The sequence below is a fragment of the Cervus canadensis genome, chromosome X (assembly GCF_019320065.1).
Source record: "Cervus canadensis isolate Bull #8, Minnesota chromosome X, ASM1932006v1, whole genome shotgun sequence".
Classification (NCBI taxonomy): Eukaryota; Metazoa; Chordata; class Mammalia; order Artiodactyla; family Cervidae; genus Cervus; species Cervus canadensis.
Genome location: NC_057419.1, coordinates 63,989,219 through 64,009,163, shown reverse-complemented (window position 1 = coordinate 64,009,163; position 19,945 = coordinate 63,989,219). Strand labels below are relative to the sequence as shown.

At 36.0% G+C, this 19,945-nt stretch overlaps 1 protein-coding gene across 1 annotated transcript in view; it reads left to right on the top strand.

The window, feature by feature from the left end:
* Positions 1–19,945, top strand: part of CFAP47 (cilia and flagella associated protein 47) — a 496,124-nt gene that overhangs the window by 343,659 nt on the left and 132,520 nt on the right. The window contains exon 50 of the mRNA XM_043459762.1: positions 18,753–18,893. Within this exon, the coding sequence (XP_043315697.1) occupies positions 18,753–18,893 (141 nt within the window). The remainder of the gene's footprint in view (positions 1–18,752; positions 18,894–19,945) is intronic.

Here is a 19,945-nt window from a genome sequence, read left to right as displayed (position 1 = left end):
TATAGCACAAAGAAAATGAACTTGTAAGGATTAAGGTTATACAGTTTTTGTTTTTGTTTTTGTTTTTATGGTCGCTCTGCTTATTTTTTCTTCCATTTATTTTTATTAGTTGGAGGCTAATTACTGTACAGTTTGATACATATCATTTTTTCTAAGAGTTCATTCCATTTGCTCTTTAATAATCTATATATGGCATGTATGTCTCTGGCATAACTTTCTGAGTTTGTTATGAGGATGTCACACTAATCAGCTCAGTGCACTCCAGCTTGCGAATATCAGGGTCATAATATAACTTTAGAAAGCAGATTTTACTAACAGACAGGTGACTATCTAAACTTACAGGGATGCCTCTAGGGCCCCCTTTCTGTGAAGAGAAATGAAGAGTTATAAAGCTAAATAATTAATTTGGGGCTTGTGAAATCTGAGCCCCAAACCATGCAAGCATGAGCTCTGTGGCAATTTGGTTTTCACATTCCCAGTTATCACCCCAAAACACAAGACTCCAGGCTACCACAAAGTAGTCCATATTCCAGAACAGACAGCGTCTTCAGCGATGACTCAGTGCAGTGGATTGCTGCTTTCTTAGCTTGTATGTGTGTTTAACTTAAAAATTTCATTTGAGAGGATATTCTCTGGACATCTCTTCCAACATATCATAGAAATGATGATCCCTATTTATCTTTAAGCAGCTTTTATCTTATTAACTTGTGCAGTTAATTTATTGAATGTAAGTATAAGACTTCACAGTGATTCCTTATGAATGCCTACTTGTGAGCGACATGCTTTCATTTCCAGGGAAGAAGTCTTTAGAAATCATTACAATTGTTAATGACATTTGTGGTGGTAGTTTAGTTGCTAAGACATGTCCGACTCTTGTGACCCCGTGCACTGTAGCCCGCCAGGCTCCTCTGTCCATGGGATTTCCCAGACAAGAATACTGGAGTGGGTTGCCATTTCCTTCTTTAGGGGATTTTCCCAACCCAGGGGTAGAACCTGTGTCTCCTGCCTTGTAGGTAGATTCTTTACCCACTGAGCCACCAGGGAAAACCATTTGTTTGTGACCAAAAAAGAAAAGGATGAGATGGGGGAAAAATTTGGATACTGAATATCTTATCTTTGTCTACAGAGTTGTAGAAGTTCACCAGGATTAGTCATTTAAATTTATGAACAAATATTAGGTTGAAATAATTTAGTATGTGAATCATGGCATGGTGACCCAAAATGACCTCTAAATGTTGAACAAGAAGATTTTTACACCTAAAACTAATGTAATGTTATATGTAGATTTTATCTCAATTAAAAATACACATTAAAAAAAGACATTTCATAAACCATTCACTTATAGTGTCAAGTATTTAATTGTTTAGCATACTACATGGACACAGTTCAATACTATTCTTCTTTTATTCTACAATAGAAAACTAAATGCTGAGAATCCACATTTTAAGATGGTTTCCAGTCATGTTAGTAAATTTAGTCTCTACCCTGAGCATTCGTGATAAAGTGGTCTTTGTCTCTCTTATATCCGTGACCCTTGACAGGCTGATTGCTCCAGAAAGTAGGTAATGATAATTTTGAGGTAGCCCACAATTAGCCTGTATTTTTTTCAATGGCAACTGAAGGTGCTTTTTCCCTTGCTGAAAAGTGATTGTATTTATTCAGTTCAACACAACTGTGAATTATAGCTAAGATTTATTTCTGCAAATTTGCAATTCGAAAGTTCTTATGCTGGAATGAGATCTATTATGACATTGGCACAAGAAAGCCTCCTCCAAATGACTGCAAAGAGGTTTTAGTCAGCTTTGCTAAAGACTTTTAAAAATTTCTGTTCAGTGAACTTCTGCTTAATGTCAAAACAAAGTGTTTAATGTGTGCATAACAAAGTTCTTATGTTAGGCCTATGTTTAAACAAGATAGGATTAGTTTTTATAGCTGGCACCCCACTACTCTCTGACATAATACACTATCTAGAGAGAGATGTATTACCAGTTTGAAATACAAATTCAGTTCAAAATTTGATTTCTAATATTGTATGTGATGAGAATGTGCTTGTCATGTGTATATTCAGAATGTGACTCTGAGCAAGAGCAGTGCTATTTAAATTTGCATTTTTTATTTAAAGTCTGGGCAGTGTCTTCTTGCTAACTGCCACATTGCAATGGCAGAATTGCACATCTTTTACTTTGCTATCGCTTATGTTACTGTTACTGGGTCACAAAGGAACATGTTCAAAAGATGCATGTGACTTCAATCTCCAATTACATCTTTCTCTGGTTGGACAACCTTGGCAGTATACTTAGCGTCTCTGATTATCAGATTTTTTTACATGTAAAATATAGATAATACTTAAACTTTCAGGGTAGTTATGGGCATAAAATGGAGATATATGAAAAGTGCTCATCTGGTAGGTCTTAAACTAATATTTATCACCCTTATTTAATATGCTAATTCCATTTTTGAAAATTCTCTAACATGATATGGATATATGGGAGGGTTTAGGGCTTCTTTTGTTTCCACTCTCTCCTAGTTGATCTCATGGAAAATGCCAGAGGCGGTTCTATCAAAAGCTTGGCTGAAATAGAATTTGGATCTCGCTGGCTTATTCCCACCAGTGTTGTAGACTGTATACAGTTATAGGAGCATAAAAACCAGTTAGATGCCACTGGTATTTCAAAACAAATGCTGGCTGTTGTAACTGCCATAAAGCATTTTCATGCTCTGTTAGGTGAAGGAAATGGTTTGCAAAAACAGGGCCTTGAGGCAGTGCAGAGAAAATGAATTGAGTTTGTTTGGATCCACTCATGGTCCTCTGGGCTCTCCTCTTAGTTTTCCCTATCTCTGCTTTCCCAGACAGCCTCTGCTCTGATAGTTGACAAAAGCTCTACCTGCCTGAGTGGGATTAACCTGGGTGAGGCTTGTGAACACTAGATGTATCTTCCTGCCCCAACCCCAAAGTCAAAATCAGCATTAAGTCTAGTCTCAAGGTCTACTCGTATAATTGGCTCGAGATAAATTCATACATGTTAATAGATCAAAGAAGGAGGCAAATTTAGCATTTTCTGTCTTTGCATAGGATGTTCTGTCCTCTGAGTGCCAGGCTAACACTGGCCTGCAGACCAACACCTGACATGTAGCAGCAGGTATTCGGTTAGTATCAAAGGGAAAAAGTAATACAGTTCAAAATTTATTTCTGAAATATTTAAAAAATTGCTTAGTAGTACAATAAGCAGAATGCAGTAAAATATGAGTACAAGGAAGATTTACAAACTTGGAGAAAAGCATACATTTGGAAACAGCATCTGTTCTGTCAAACTAAGACACTCCTGAGATTCCAGTGTTTGCCTGGGAACCCACATTTAATTGGTATAACATTCACTCATAATTGATGATCATGTATCAGAGACATAGTTCTCACTGGGAATGCAAGGCAGGCTGTAGATGCTTTCTTGAATATAAGTTCAGGTTGGTCTTGGAAGAAGGCTGTAGTGGCTACTGAATCTACCCCATGATATTCTGGTTAAAAACTTCATATTTGAATTTTGAACTTAATACACCTGTATATAGTATATATGCATATACATACACACATATATGTCATTGTTATTAAGAAGATAAAACTTTCTCCCTCTTTTTCCCACCTCTCTCCCTCTTATCCTTTCTCCTGTGTGTGTATGTGTTACGTATGTGTATGTCCTGCTTTACTAGTCAAAAGAATTTGTGTATTTTGTAAGGAGTTATTTACAGTAGAATGAAAATATGATTTAGCAAGTCATGGGCTTTTCTCATGTTAAACTTCTACTGAAGAATCGCAGAGAGGGGTTTCTTGTAAATAATTTATTCATACATTTATATGAAAATTTTCAAATTCAAAGCATCCTTCAAAGAGGCTTTCTAGTATATGAGAAATTAAACATAACCTATTGAAATTAAGAGGGTTAAAGTTTCAGAAATTCCGAAACTTAAGACCATTTTTTGTCTTTTAATTTTTTTCCTCTCTTTTATTGAAGTATACTTTATATATATATATATATACATATATACATAATATTTTTTAATATTATTTTCCATTATGGTTTATCATAGAATATTGACTATAGTTCCATGTGCTATGCAATAGAACCTTGTTTATCCAGTCCATATATAAGAGCTTATATCTGCTTACCACAAATTCCCATTCTATTCTTCCCCCACCCCACCTCCCCACTGGCAACCATGAGTCTGTTCTCTATGTATGTGAGTTTGTTTCTGTTTCATAGATAGGATCATTTGTGCCATACTTTGGACTCTCATGTAAGTGATATGATATGGGATTTGTCTTTCTCATTCTGACTTACTTCACTTAATATGATAATCTCTAGTTCTATCCATGTTGCTGCAAATGGCATTGTTCTGCTCTTTTTATGGCTGAGTAGTATTCCATTGTGTATATATACCACAACATTTTTTATCCATTCATCTGTCAGTGAACTTTTAGGTTCTTTTCATATTTTGGCTATTGTGAATAGTGCTGCAACAAATATTGGGGTGCATGTATCTTGTTGAATTATAGTTTTATCTGGATATATGCCCAGGAGTGGGATTGCTGGATCATATGGCAACTTTAGTTATTTGAGGAGCCTCCATACTGTTTTTCATAGTGACTGTACCAACTTTTATTCCCACCAACAGAGTAGGAGGGTTCCCTTTTCTCCACACCCTCTCCAGCATTTATTATTTGTAGACTTTTTATGGTGGCCATTCTAATTGGTGTGAGGTGGTACCTTACTGTAGTTTTGATTTGTAATTCTCTAATAATTAATGATGTTGAACATTTTTTTCATGTGCCTGTTGGCTATCTGTATTTAAATATTTTTTTCTTAACATGAAACTACTACAAAAAGTTTTGCAAATTGTGTTGAACACTTGCCTATTGACATTTTGCAGTTTTATAAAATGTGACTGCTCTCTTTTTACCCTGTGGATGGGGCCTAAGGATACTTTTAATGCTATAATTCATTTTTATCTCATGCAGGAATTAATCAGAAATAAAGTGAAAATAAAATAAAAAGTAAATGAGGACTTTTCATGGAGGCTTAAGAAGCCACCTTCACAATGCAGTGAATCCACACAAATGACCAAGCATTTATATTTGATATCAGTGAAATATACATGACTTTATGGAACAAGAGGAGATATACATAGAGATTTTAGTTAGATAGATAGACAGATATGTAAAAGTCTTCTAGCTATTTAAATAGGATGCCTTCATTAATTATCTTGTATTAATTACTTTGCACATGACATTGCCTAGTGCTAGAAAGATACTCATTGGGGCTGTGAATTTAACACATCCTGCTTATACAATACTTCGAATTTGGGGTGACAGTTCTCAGTTTCTGTCAATATCCTGCTTAGAAGTGGTGGGTATAATATCTGAAACATACAGTGTATTTTTAACACCTTTGTTGCAGAATGATTGATATACAGTAAGTTGTACATATTCAAAGTGCAATTTGAGAAGACAATGTATGCATATGGGCTTCCCTGGTGGCTCAGATGGTAAAGAATCTGCCTGCAATGTGGGAGACCTGGGTTTGATCCCTGAGTCGGGAAGATCCCCTGGAGGAGGGCATGGCAACCCATTCCAGTATTCTTGCCTGGAGAATCCCATGGACAGAGGAGCCTGGTGGGCTACAGTCCATGGGATCACAAAGAGTTGGATGCAACTGAGTGACTAAGCATAGCACAGCAACATATATATATATATATACCCATGAATCCATTGATTCAATTCAAACAGTGAATATATTTCACCCCTTAAAGTTTCCTTGTGTCCATTTTTAATCTTTTTTTTTTTCCATTTTTAATCTTTTTGCCTCTGCTCTCCTTCTGCCCAATTGCCACCCTTGCCCTGGACAACCATTTATCTGTTTTCTGTCGCTTTATATGCATCTTAACAGTGCTGCATGTGTGTGTGTGTATAAAATCACACATTGTGCACCCTTTTTTGAATGTTTTCTTTTGTGCATCATAATTATTTTGAGATCCATCTATACAGTGTATGTTTCAATAGTGTATTCCTTTTATTGCAGAGTAACAGTCCCTAGAATGGATATATCATAGTGTGTTCATCTGTTTACCTATGGATGGATATTTGGGTTTTGGTATGTTGTGCTAATTACAAGAAAAGCTAATATGAGCATTCATGTATATGTCTTTCTATGGGCATATACTTTCATTCCTCTTGGGTAAATCACTTATGTATAGAATGACTGGATAACAGAGTTACTGAATTTATAACATTTTAAGAAACTGCTAGACAGCTTTTCAAAAACATTGTTCCTTTTTCCATTCCCACCAGCAGTGTATAAATGTTCCACTTTGTCTACATACTAAAATAGGGATAATGATTTCAATATTTTCCATTTTAACTTGTGTGTAGTGCTATTTTACAGTGTGGCTTTAATCTATATTTTCATAATGAATAATAAATAACTTTGAGCATATCTTCTTGTGCTTGTTTTGTCTTCCATGTGAAAAGTGAAAACAAAAGCAAAAGTGTTAGTCACTCAGTTGTGTCCAACTCTTTGTGACCCCATGGACTGTAGACTGCCAGGCTCCTCTGTCTATGGAATTTTCCAGGCAAGAATACTGGACTGGATTGCCATTCCCTTCTCCAGGGTTTCTTCCTGTCCCAGGGATTGAACCCAGATCTCCTGCATTGCAGGCAAATTCTTTACCATCTGAGCCACCTTGTTATCCATATGCCTTCTTCATTGAAATGCTTTTTCAAGTCTTTTGTTCATGCCCCTATTGAATTGTGTTTTCTTATTGTTGAATCTTGAGACTTTTTAGAAGTGTATTCTAGATATAGTCCTTTTATTATATACATGCTTTACAAATTTTTCTCCCAATATGTAGTTTTCCTCTTAATTTGATTAACAGTGTCTATAGAATAGCAAAAGTTTTTATTTTTCCCAGCTATATTGAGGTTTGATTGACAAATTAAAATTGTATGTTCTTAAGATGCAAAATGTGACAATTTGATATACATATATTTTATGAAGTGATTATAGAAGTTTTTAATTTTAATGAAATATAATCTATCAGTTTTTTTTCTTTTACATTCAGGAAGAAGCATGTGGTTTTAATTGCAATCTAGACTGTCACTGCTTGCTTTAGTAATGAAATCATAGGTTCTTGCTAAAGTTAAAATATAATCCACCATTCTCTACAGCAGAAATCTGAATTCTATAGATTTTGATAATCCTTTATAATCCTTTCCTGTTGTCTTTAGTTTCTTGATATACTCATGTCAAAATGTATTACGGAAAGAGCAAACAGTATAATTCCATGCACAAAGAAGTGGAGCCTATAAGACTACCATCTGGAGCTTAACTGACATAGGTTTAAATTAAGAGTTTAGAAAGAGTGGGAGACAAGAGTTCTTATGGCAATGCGGCTGCAGCCCTGGGTTTCTTTATCTCTGTTCTTCATCAGCCACATGATTTTGTTTTTCCACCTTGCCACTTGGCTCCCTAAAGAGAAATAAAAGAAAGTGAATCAGAAATAAGGATAAAACAAAGAAAGGAAAAAATGACAGAGAAGGAGGAAGAGGGTGAGTAGAGAATTCCTTAGGCTTTCATCTTTAGTCTCCTTACTCAAATTTTAAAGGGTAGTATTTCCCTGGTGGCTCAGAGGTTAAAGCGTCTGCCTGCAGTGCAGGAGACCTGGGTTCGATTCCTGAGTTGGGAAGATCCCCTGGAGAAGGAAATAGCAACCCACTCCAGTATTCTTGCCTGGAGAATCCCATGGAAGGAGGAGCCTGGTAGGCTACAGTCCATGGGGTTGCAAAGAGTCAGACACGACTGAGCGGATTTCATTTCATTCATGACGTTAGATGGTTTCTCCAGTGGTCATGTATGGATGTGAGAGTCGGACGGTGAAGAAAGCTGAGCACTGAAAAATTGATGCTTTTGAACTGTGGTGTTGGAGAAGACTCTTGAGAGTCCCTTGGACTGCAAGGAGATCCAACCAGTCCATCCTACAGGAGATCAGTCCTGGGTGTTCATTGGAAGGACCGACACTGAAGCTGAAACTCCAATACTTTGGCCACCTCATGCGAAGAGTTGACTCATTGGAAAAGACCCTGATGCTGGGAGGGATTTGGGGACAGGAGGAGAAGGGGACGACAGAGGATGAGATGGCTGGATGGCATCACCGACTCGATGGGCATGAGTTTGAGTAAACTCCAGGAGTTGGTGATGGACAGAGAGGCCTGGCATGCTGTGGTTCATGGGGTCACAAAGAGTCGGACACAAGTGAGGGACTGAACTGAACTGAACTGACTGATGACGTTAGAGACCCACTCCAGTATTCTTGCCTGGGAAATCCCATGGACAGAGGAGCCTGGTGGGCTACAGTCCATGGGGTTGCAAGAGTTGGATACAACATAGCAGCTAAATAACAGTGATATTTGAGAAACAGCAATTAAGATTAATTTGATCATATATAATATAATGTGCATAGAACAAATACTTATGAAAAAAACTTCATGACAGTTAATGTGCCTCCAAGAAATTATCAAGTGGATAAAATTCAGACCATACAGTGATTTTTCGATAACAGTTCTCCTCATTCGTGAGAGGGAGTGGTAAAGGTCCATTGGAAGGAGCAGGAAGGATGTGAGGGAACCAAGTGTAAAGAGTCAAAGACCTTGCCAAGTTTAACTGTTGCCATGGAATCTTGCTTTTGCAGGTTTTGTAAGGGATGATATATTTTAGGTGATCAGTGAGCAGTATCTGAGAGTTATCACGTTAGGTCAGAATAAGTGTTTTCGAGGTATGTGAGTGATTTTTCTGTTTTTCTGATCAAATGCCCATTTAATCCATGATATTTGCACATGGTTTAATGTGCCATATCCCATATTCTATGTTAGGTAAATATATGTGCCTTTGTCACTTACTAACTCTATGACCTGGAGTAAGTTACCCAATCTTCTCTATACCCTCAGTTGCTCAGCTTTAAAATAAATTCAGTGAGTAATTAACTCATATATTTATGAAAGTGGTTAAATAGGTAATGAATGTGAAGCATTTTGCACTTGCCTAATGCAGAATAATCATTCAGTAAATACTTTTTCATTATTTTCAAAAGAAATTAATGTGAAATTACATTCTTCAGTCTATAAATTTGAGTTTGATATTTACATTTTACAAGAGAGTATGAAATTAGAAAAAATTAATTCCTAATTTTTAAAAATGACTTATATACTAGGGGATTTGTTTTACTTACTATTCAAACATTTAGACTGTTTACAAAGGACAAATAATCCATTTCTCAAAATACAAGTTTGTGCTATTAAAAAACATAATAGCTATAATTATGATTCCTATTAGAATTTTTGTAACACTTATTCAAACTGAAAATCTCCATTAAATGAACGATGTTGTATTTTAGAGAGTTGCTTTTGTTCACTACTATTATTTCTGTTACACCTATAGTTTTTCCAAAGTAGTCTAATAATTTTCCTATCACTCTGATAAACTCAAGCACCAATAATCAAGGTTTTATTTTTGTTCCATTTTGAATTAGTTGGCTTTTGTCAGAAAAGAGGAATACAGGAAACGAATTAATCACATGTACATATATATTGTGGCAAAATATCATTTTCATTTGAAATACATATTCTTCTTGTAATTATTTACTGCATTTTGTTTGAAGGTTCATTACTACCAGTCATGTTGCTGAGTCAATAGTTATTCTTCATAATAAAAGTTTATAAGAAGTTGACCACATATCTCTTCTACCATAGTTAATTAATAACTGAAAATAAAATGCCATTTAAAAATGTGATTGTTTAGAAATAAAACTTATATTGCCAATGAAAAAGTTTTTCACTGGAGAAAATGTATATAAATCAGTGGTGTAATTCCAAGATACATTTTTTAAATGTTATTTCAATTAAAACATAAGCTACTACATAGACCTTTAATTTCTCTTACAGTTCTCTTCATCCATTTCTGTTTTTTTAGATGAATGTGTAATTTCTCATTTTGGTATATAACATATGGTCTTACACTCATATAGGACTTCTGAGCTGTTTTTCAAATAGTTGTCAAATTTCTATCTGCTATAGGGTAATAAAAATATAATAATGTTTAAATGGGTATGTTAGAGGAAGAAAAAATGTGTCAAGTATATAAATAACTGAAATGAGAAAGAATAGAGGAAGTGTACTTTTAATTCTTGAAACTTTTTCATAGTATTTGAAGTAGTGATTAGTGAAAAGTGAAAGTGAAGTCGCTCAGTCGTGTCCGACTCTTTGTGACCCCATGGACAGTAGCCTGCACCAGGCTCCTCCATCCATGGGATTTTCTAGGCAAGAGTACTGGAGTGGGTTGCCATTTCCTTCTCCAGGGAATCTTCCCGACCCAGGGATCGAACCCAGGTCTCCCGCATTCTAGACAGAAGCTTTACTGTCTGAGCCTCCAGGGAAGTCTGAAGTAGTGATTAGGTTCCCTTATTATTTAGTACACATATTAACATATGTAAGTTTATCCAAATAATGGTTTTATCTAACTGAACTGTTATATTAGTTTTCTTTTCTAATTGTTCATTGCTGGTGTACATAAATTTACCCTTCATTCATTCATTCCTGAAATGAGTCTCATTTGATTCTGATATAAAATTCTTTTGATATGCTGCTGATTTTCTAGTATTTTATTGAAAATTTTTGAATCAATGTTCATTGGGATATTAAATTTTAGTTTTCTTGTACTGTCTTTGTCTAGTTTTTGTATCATGGCAATGCCGACCTCCTAGAATGAGTTAGAAATATTTCCCTCCTCCTCACTATTTTGGAAATGCTAATTCTTCTTTAAATGTTTGATAGAATTAAACAGTGAAGCCGTCTTGTGCTGGGCTTTTCTCTGCAGGGAGTTTTTGATTACTGATTTAATTTTCTTCCTAATTTTGTGTCTATTCAAGTTTTCTATTATTCATACATCAGTGAGTGTTTTAGGAAATTATCCATTTCATTTAAGTTTATCCAATTTTTGGCACATAATTGTTTATAATATTCTCATATATATGCATATGTAATGCTTTTTATTTTGGTAAAAATAATAGTAATGTCCTACTTTATTTCTGATTTTATTCATTTGAGTCTTCTCTCTTTTTTCCTAGTCCATGTAGCTAATGATCTACCACTTCTGTTGATTTTTTCAAAGAAAAAACCTTTGGGGGTTTTTTTGTTTCCTTTATTTTTCTGTTCTGTATATTATTTCCCTCCATTCTAAAAACTTTTTTTTCTTACTGCTAATTTTGGGTTTAATTTGCTCTTCTTTTTGTAGTTCATATAGTGTACAGTTATGTTGTTGATTTGAGATTATTCTTTTTTTTAATGAAATCATTTACTGCTATACATTGCCCTCAGCACTGCTCTTATTGCATCCTTTGTTTTATATGCTATGTTTTCATTTTCAATTTTCTCAAGATATTTTCTAATTATTATTGTGATTTCTTCTTTGAAATATTGTTTGAGTATGTTGTTTGATTTCTAAATTTATATACTTCCTTCTTCTGTTATTTATAATTTCATTCCATTGTGATGAGGAAAAATGCTTTGTGCAATTTCAGTATTTTAAAATTTATTAAGATTCACTTCGTGGTTTCACATGTGATCTACCGTAAACATTGTTCCTTATTCATTTGAGAAGAATGTGTCTTCTGCTGCTGTTTTGTGGGACGTTCTATGTAGTCAGTTAGGTTTAGTTGTTTTATAGTTTTATTCACATCCTCTGTTTCCATATTTGTCTCTGTCTAGTTGTTCTATCCATTAATGAATGTGGGATATTGAGGTCTCTAGCTATTATTGTAGGATTATCTATTTCTCCTTCTGGTTTTATCAGTTTTTTTCTTCATATATTTTGGGCCTCTGTTTTTAGGTGTGTATGGGTCTATAGGTTTTAATCTAATATTGCTAAATTGAATCTTTTTTATTTAATAATTGTTACTATTGCAGAATGATCACATTAAATCTAAATATCAATCAGTGCACACTTAGAATTTTTTTCTTGTATTAAGAACTTTTAAGATTTACTCTCTTAGCAACTTTCTAATATGCAATACAGTATTATTAGCTGTAGTCATCATGCTGTACATTACATTCCCATGACTTATTTTATAACAAGAAATTTGTACCTTTTGGCTCCCTTCACCCTTTTCACTAACCCCACCCCCACCCTTTGCCTCTGGCAACCACCCATCTGTACTCTGTATATATAAGCTCATTTTTGTTTGTTTACTGGTTTTTTAGTTAACTGAACCTTTTATTAATGTATAGTGCCTTTTTGTTTCTTGTACATTTTTTGATATCTAATAAGTGAATTGTTTCCAAAATACAGTTTAAAATACTAATAAGAGCAGTAAAATAACCCAATTTTAAAAACTGACAAAAAATCTGGAGAGACGCCTCACCAAAGAAAATATTCTGATAGGAAATAAGCATATGGAATGGTTTCCAACATCATATGTCTTTTTAGGGAACTACAAATTAAAACAACAATGAGATAACACTACATACCTATTAGGATGGCTAAATCCAGAAGCCCTGACAGTACCAAATGCTGGTAAAGATGTGGAACAGTTCTCACTCATTAATGGTGAGAATACAAAATGGTACAGTGGTACAGGTGCTTTAGAAGACAACTTAACAGTCCTTCACAAAACAGAACGTACTCATAACATAATCCAGCAATCATCAGCTCGTTTTGTATTTACCCAAATGAGTTCATACTTTATGTCCACACACAAAAATTTACACATGGATGTTTATAACAACTTTATTCATGATTACCAAAATGTGGAGGCAGCCCTGGTGTCCTACAGCAGGTGAATGGATACATAGTGGTATATCCATACAATTGGATATTTTTCAGTAATAAAAACAAGTGACGAAAAGACTGAACAAAGCTTAAATGTATGTTGCTTAGTGAAAGAAGCCAATCTGAAAAGGCCATCTATACAACATTCTGAAAAGACCAGTGGTTACCAGTTCTGGGAAGGAGAGTTTGGGGGAGAGAGATGAATGAGTGGGATACAGGGGATTTGTGGGGGGATATGAAACTATTCTCTGATACTATAATGGTAGATAGATGAAGGGCTTCCCTTGTGGTTCAGCTGGTAAAGAATCGGCCTGCAATATGGGAGACCTGGGTTCAATCCCTTGCTTAGAAAGATCCCCTGGAGAAGGAAAAGGCTATGCACTCCATTATTCTGGCCTGGAGAATTCCATGGACTGTGTAGTCCATGGGATCACAAAGAGTTGGACATGACTGAGCGACTTTCAGGTAGATGAAATTATACATTTATCAAAGTCATAGGATGTACAACACAAAGAGTGAACCAGAATGTCAGCTATGGACTTTAGTTAATAATGATATATTATTATCAGCTCATCACTTATAAGTAATGTACCACCTAATGTAGGATGTTTATAATAGGGGAAACTACAGGAGGTATATGGGAACTCTCTGTACTTTACATTCATTTTTTGTAAACATTAAACTCTTTAAAAAAAAATCTATTAGTTTAAAAAAGTGTGGACTTTACATCACAATGCTCATGTTCAAATTCCAGCTGTGTTATTAAACGCTGATTGACCTTGAGCAAGCTACTGAACTTCCTTGTGTCACAGTTTCACTTCTTTAAAATGGGGGTAATAATAGGACTTATTTCATAGGTATGTTTTGGAAAAAGTTGTCAGCTTTTGTAAATCCCTGGAACAATGGCTGGCATATAGTAAGTCCTACATAAGCATGAACTATGTAGTCATTTAATTCTCAAAACAACTAGCACCATTTTACAAATGAGGTAAGTGACATGTTCAGGGCTAAATTTGCAGTAGTAGAGTCAATAGTTTGAATCCATATTCTATCAAAAGCCTGATGTTCTTTCTACTATATACCCTGTCTTTCCACAATCTGTTTGTGAGCGTATACCAAGCTCCTATGTAAAATAACAAAGCCATGTTTATAATAGGACATGAAGTTTAACTTGTAACTTACGTGCCTTTGTGAAATTTCAAAACAAGGGAATTGAAAGTAATAAGATAGGAGTCATATCAGCAAGATGGCAAAGTAGAAGATCCACCAATTGTATCCCTCTTCAGCACAATCATTTGAAAGCCTTCCAAGGACAAAAGTGCCATTGTGGGATCCAGGTAGGAGACCACGAAACCCTGGTGAAGTCCAAAACCAAGGAGGACCATTTTGAAAAGGCAGGCTTATGCTCAGATGACAGTCTTGCCACCTGTGATCCTGGCTACAGACCAGAAAACACCCCTGTGGATTGTTGCAGTCCCATTTGACTTTAGTCCTGCTATTAGCACTATCTGGCAAGGAATTTAGCAAGAGTCATACCTGCCCCTGCCCCTGCCCTGTATAACAGCCCCACAGAATTCAGTCCCATGTGTGGACCCTGCAGTGGTCGATGACACAGGTTCAGTCCTGCTTAGCCGCCACTTCTGGAGAAGGCAATGGCACCCAACTCCAGTACTCTTGCCTGGAAAATCCCATGGCCAGAGGAGCCTGGTAGGCTGTGGTCCATGGTGTCGTAAAGAGTCAGACACAACTGAGCGACTTCACTTTCATTTTTCACTTTCATGCATTGGAGAAGGAAATGACAACCCACTCCAGTGTTCCTGCCTGGAGAATCCCGGGGACGGGGGAGCCTGGTGGGCTGCCGTCTATGGGGTCGCACAGAGTTGGACACGACTGAAGTGACTTAGCAGCAGCAGCAGCTACCTACCTGGGGACCCTCTGGGAGACATGCCTGCCTGTGCCCCTGTGGCAGGCCCTCCAACTTTGGTTCACCTAAAGATCCTCAAATGACCCTGTGACTCAGCTCCAACTACTCTTAGCCATGATCTGGGAACATTCCTACAAGGAGACATGCTTGTCTATCTTCAGAGGTATGTCCCCATATTATGTTCTGTCTGTACCGTCAGAACTGCTTGCCCAAGGACCTAGTGTTTTAACCACAGATACCTGTTAAAATGATCCTATTTAGAATAGGGTCTTTGAAGATATAATCAAATTAAAATGAAGTCATGCTGAATTTGGGTGAGCCCTGACCCAATATGACTGCTGTCCTTATAAGAAGAGGAAAGTAGACACAAGTAGGTACAGGAGAGAACACCATGCAAAGATGAAGGCGACTGGAATGATACATCTACAAACCGAGGAATGCCAAGAATTGCTGGTAAACAGCAGAAACTAGAAGGGGGGCATGGAACAGACCCTCCTCAGAATCTCCGGAAGGAACCAACCCTGCCGGTACCTGGATTTCAAACATGTAGCCTCCAGAACTGTGAGAAAATAAATATCTATTCAAATACCAATTCATATCCATATATATCTTTTAAACACAAATACACGCATACAGACCCACCACACATAGCAGGTCATATGAGACATAAAGCTCTGTAAATGGCTGCTTTCGCTCAGAGTATCATGGATGTGTTTTCAATTCAGATTTCATAGATTTTTTTCTTTTGATTAGATGAACAATCATCCAAATAAATGTTTATCTTAATTCATGTAACTAGTCATGCATAGATGGAAATTGAGTTCCTCATTTTTTGTAATTACAGATAACATTGCAACAGCATCTTTGTAAAAAACTCTGCTAGTTTTCTGATGGGGATAATATTTAAGATATAAGCTATTTAGAGGATAAAAACTAAACTTACATATCAAAGGGAATGTACAACAACTTGGTGAATGTTGCAAAATTACCCGCCAAAATATGTAGTATCAATTTTTACACTTACCAATAGTATCTGAGACAGGGGTTGTTACTCAACACTTAGCAATAATTGATATTATCAAAAGTTTTAAAAATTATCAATCTGAAAGAGTAAAGCATTTTTTATTTTTAATTATTGGACTTGTTTTGGGGGACATACAATTTTTGAAATTATATTCCTATGGATTATCTATAATTTTGATACATGTTATTTTAGTTTTAAATATTAAATTATAGCTTTATCTCTTATTTGCCTTATCTTTAATTCTTTCTAAAGGTTTAAGTACCATGACAATATTTTATTCTTTGCCAATTTGAAAGAAGACACTTACTAAACTTGCTTAGAGCAGTGCCAAGATATTGCTTTGATTTTTTCTTAAAAAAAATGTATTTATTTTATGCCTTGAATCATTTTTGTGATTTATATAGTGCATTTCATCCAGATTCTAGTGCTGAGCCTGACATGATATTAGAGCTTGTATGTGTGTATGTATGTGTGTGTATGTACACATGCATGTGTGCTAAGTCACTTCAGTCATGTCCAACTCTTTGAGACCCCATGAACTGTAGCCCACCAGGCTCCTCTGTCCATGGGATTCTCCAGGCAAGAATACGGAAGTGGGTTGCCATGCCCTCCTCCAGGGAGTGTATATGAAAATAAATATTAGAAAGTGCATACATTTACACACACACATGCACTAGATGGAGAGAAGGCTTTTTGGAAATTGGATGTTATTACAGAATGTTTCAAAGAGGGAGAACTGAAGATGTAGACGAGAGTAGGGATGATTACAGCATCCAGATCCTGGGGTAGACCAGAGTAGATGGAATCTAGTACACATAGCCAGGAGCTGTCCAGATAGGAATGTATCAGTCATTCTTACTAAAGGAAAGCCAGAGGATAAGGTCACTATTGTGGAAGGGTTGTCAGTGTGGGGGTGGGATTGTGAAGAAATTCTTTCCAGAAAGTGTGCATCTTCTTAGTAAAATAGAAATAAGATGATCAGCAAGGAATGAGGAGGGAGATGGAAGTGTGGGAAATTGAAGGGAAAAGAATATTTGAATCATCCTCTAAAGATGAATAAAAAAATATGAATATAGCAAGCTGGTGTTAAGATATCAGGGTCAATTTCTGATTTCCTTATATATTAGCTTCAGTTTAAAAGATAATACCAGATTAATCCCAGTTAATCCCAGTGGGATTGCTGGGTCATATGGCAGTTCTATTTCCAGTTTTTTAAGAAATCTCCACACTGTTCTCCATAGCGGCTATACTAGTTTGCATTCCCACCAACAGTGTAAGAGGGTTCCCTTTTCTCCACACCCATAAATCACAGCAGGATCCTCTATGACCCACATCCCAGAATACTGGAAATAAAAGCAAAAATAAACAAATGGGACCTAATGAAACTTAAAAGCTTTTGCACAACAAAGGAAACTATAAGCAAAGTGAAAAGACAGCCCTCAGATTGGGAGAAAATAATAGCAAACGAAGCAGCAGACAAAGGATTAATCTCAAAAATATACAAGCAACTCCTGCAGCTCAACTCCAGAAAAATAAGTGACCCAATCAAAAAATGGGCCAAAGAACTAAACAGACATTTCTCCAAAGAAGACATACAGATGGCTAACAAACACATGAAAAGATGCTCAACATCACTCATTATCAGAGAAATGCAAATCAAAACCACAATGAGGTACCATTCCATGCCAGTCAGGATGGCTGCTATCCAAATGTCTACAAGCAATAAATGCTGGAGAGGGTGTGGAGAAAAGGGAACCCTCTTACACTGTTGGTGGGAATGCAAACTAGTATAGCCGCTATGGAGAACAGTGTGGAGATTTCTTAAAAAACTGGAAATAGAACTGCCATATGACCCAGCAATACCACTCCTGGGCATACACACCGAGGAAACCAGATCTGAAAGAGACACATGCACCCCAATGTTCATCGCAGCACTGTTTATAATAGCCAGGACATGGAAGCAACCTAGATACCATCAGCAGACGAATGGATAAGGAAGCTGTGGTACATATAACCATGGAATATTACTCAGCCATTAAAAAGAATTCATTTGAATCAGTCCTAATGAGATGGATGAAACTGGAGCCCATTATACAGAGTGAAGTAAGCCAGAAAGATAAAGACCAATACAGTATACTAACACATATATATGGAATTTAGAAAGATGGTAATGATAACCCTATATGCAAAACAGAAAAAGAGACACAGATGTACAGAACAGACTTTTGAACTCTGTGGGAGAAGGCGAGGGTGGGATGTTTCGAGAGAACAGCATCGAAACATGTATATTATCTATGGTGAAACAGATCACCAGCCCAGGTTGGATGCATGAGACAAGTGCTCGGGCCTGGTGCACTGGGAAGACCCAGAGGGATCGGGTAGAGAGGGAGGTGGGAGGTGGGATCGGGATGGGGAATACATGTAAATCCATGGCTGATTCATGTCAATGTATGACAAAACCCACTACAATATTGTAAAGTAATTAGCCTCCAACAAATAAAAATAAGTTAAAAAAATAAGTAAATAAAAGTTAATACCAGTCTTTTATAAGTCAATTTTATTATAAGAGTGTGAATTTTTGACACTATGTGTTTTGAACAAAATTTAGTACTTTGCATATGAAATACTTAAAGGAAAGTTCATGCTTAGGATATTGTATTAAGCATAATAAACATTTTAATGAGGTAATAAATGAGTGTTACAAGTGACTTTAGAAAATATGTAAGAACACTCACTCAAGACCAATATGTTTTCTGAAGGCTGATGCAGTTCTATTATTTACTACATTTCCTTAATTACTATGAGAAAGCTGTTTAAAAATTACCATTTTAATGAATATTTAAAATATTTCCTTGAACTTTCTATTAAGTTCTGTCTAATTGTTAGTTTTGAAAACTAAACCCTGGCTAATCTGACATCTTGCATCTATGTGTTGTAGGTACAATTTCATTTTCTGTTAAAAGCAAGCATGATGGTGATTCTCAGGAAGACTCAGATGAAGATCAAGATAGAGATCAAATACCCTTCTTTAAGAAATCATTATCAGAACTATCTGACAAGTTTGATGAGGAAAAACCAGGTAAATTTATTATTATGGAGAGTTTCATGATCATCATCCATTTATAAGTCAGTAGCTACTTTACATTCAAAATATATATACAAATGTGTATTTCATATATCTGTAAGGATTGTATTATTTCAGGATTAACAACATGTTGTTAATTTCTGGATTTGTACTACTATTAAAATGAGTAGATTATAATACTTCAGGTTGAAGGCTGCCTACTCTTCATAAGTGAAGAACTTTACACATATTTCTGTTACTGAACACAAAATTTCAGTCAAATTCTGATAAAATGTTAATGAATATATTATTTTAACAATGTAATGTGTTCCTTTTTTAAATATAGGAAATGATAGCAGTCTTCCTCATATGCAAAAGAAAGTAAATGCTATTGTTTCCCCTTCCCATATTATAAAGCTTCCTTTGAATGTTGTTAAACATCATATCTTTTCAGTAGACATTCGAAGGAAAATGGGTTTATGAAGAGTTGGAATAGACAGGGCAGGTTTCTGAGAGACTGGGTGAATGAGTTCTCTTATGGGTGAGTAGCAGGGACGGAAGAGGGAAATAGAGAAAAGTGGGTCGACAGGGGCAAAGTTCTACCAGAGGCATACCAAAATAGAAATCTTTATTAAATGAGTTTGTGTTTAATCAGGATTCTTCAAAGAAAGAGACATATAATATAATATAATATAATACAACATTCAATCCAATATAGTATAGTTAAATATAATATAATAATCTATATCTTTATAGAGAGAGACATTTTAAGGAATTGGTTAACATAACTAAGGAGACTGGCAAGTCCAAAATCTATAGGGCAAACACATTCTTGCGTGCTAAGTTGCTCAGTCATGTCCGACTCTTTGTGACCTCATGGACTGTAGCCTGCCAGGCTCCTCTGTCCATGGGATTTTCCTGGCAAAAATACTGGAATGGGTGGCCATGCCCTCCTCCAGGGGGTCTTCCCTGGCCAAGGGATTGAACCCATGTCTCTTACATCTCCTACATTGTAAGCGGATTCTTTACCACTGAGCCACCAGGGAAGCAGGGTGGGAAATTAGTAA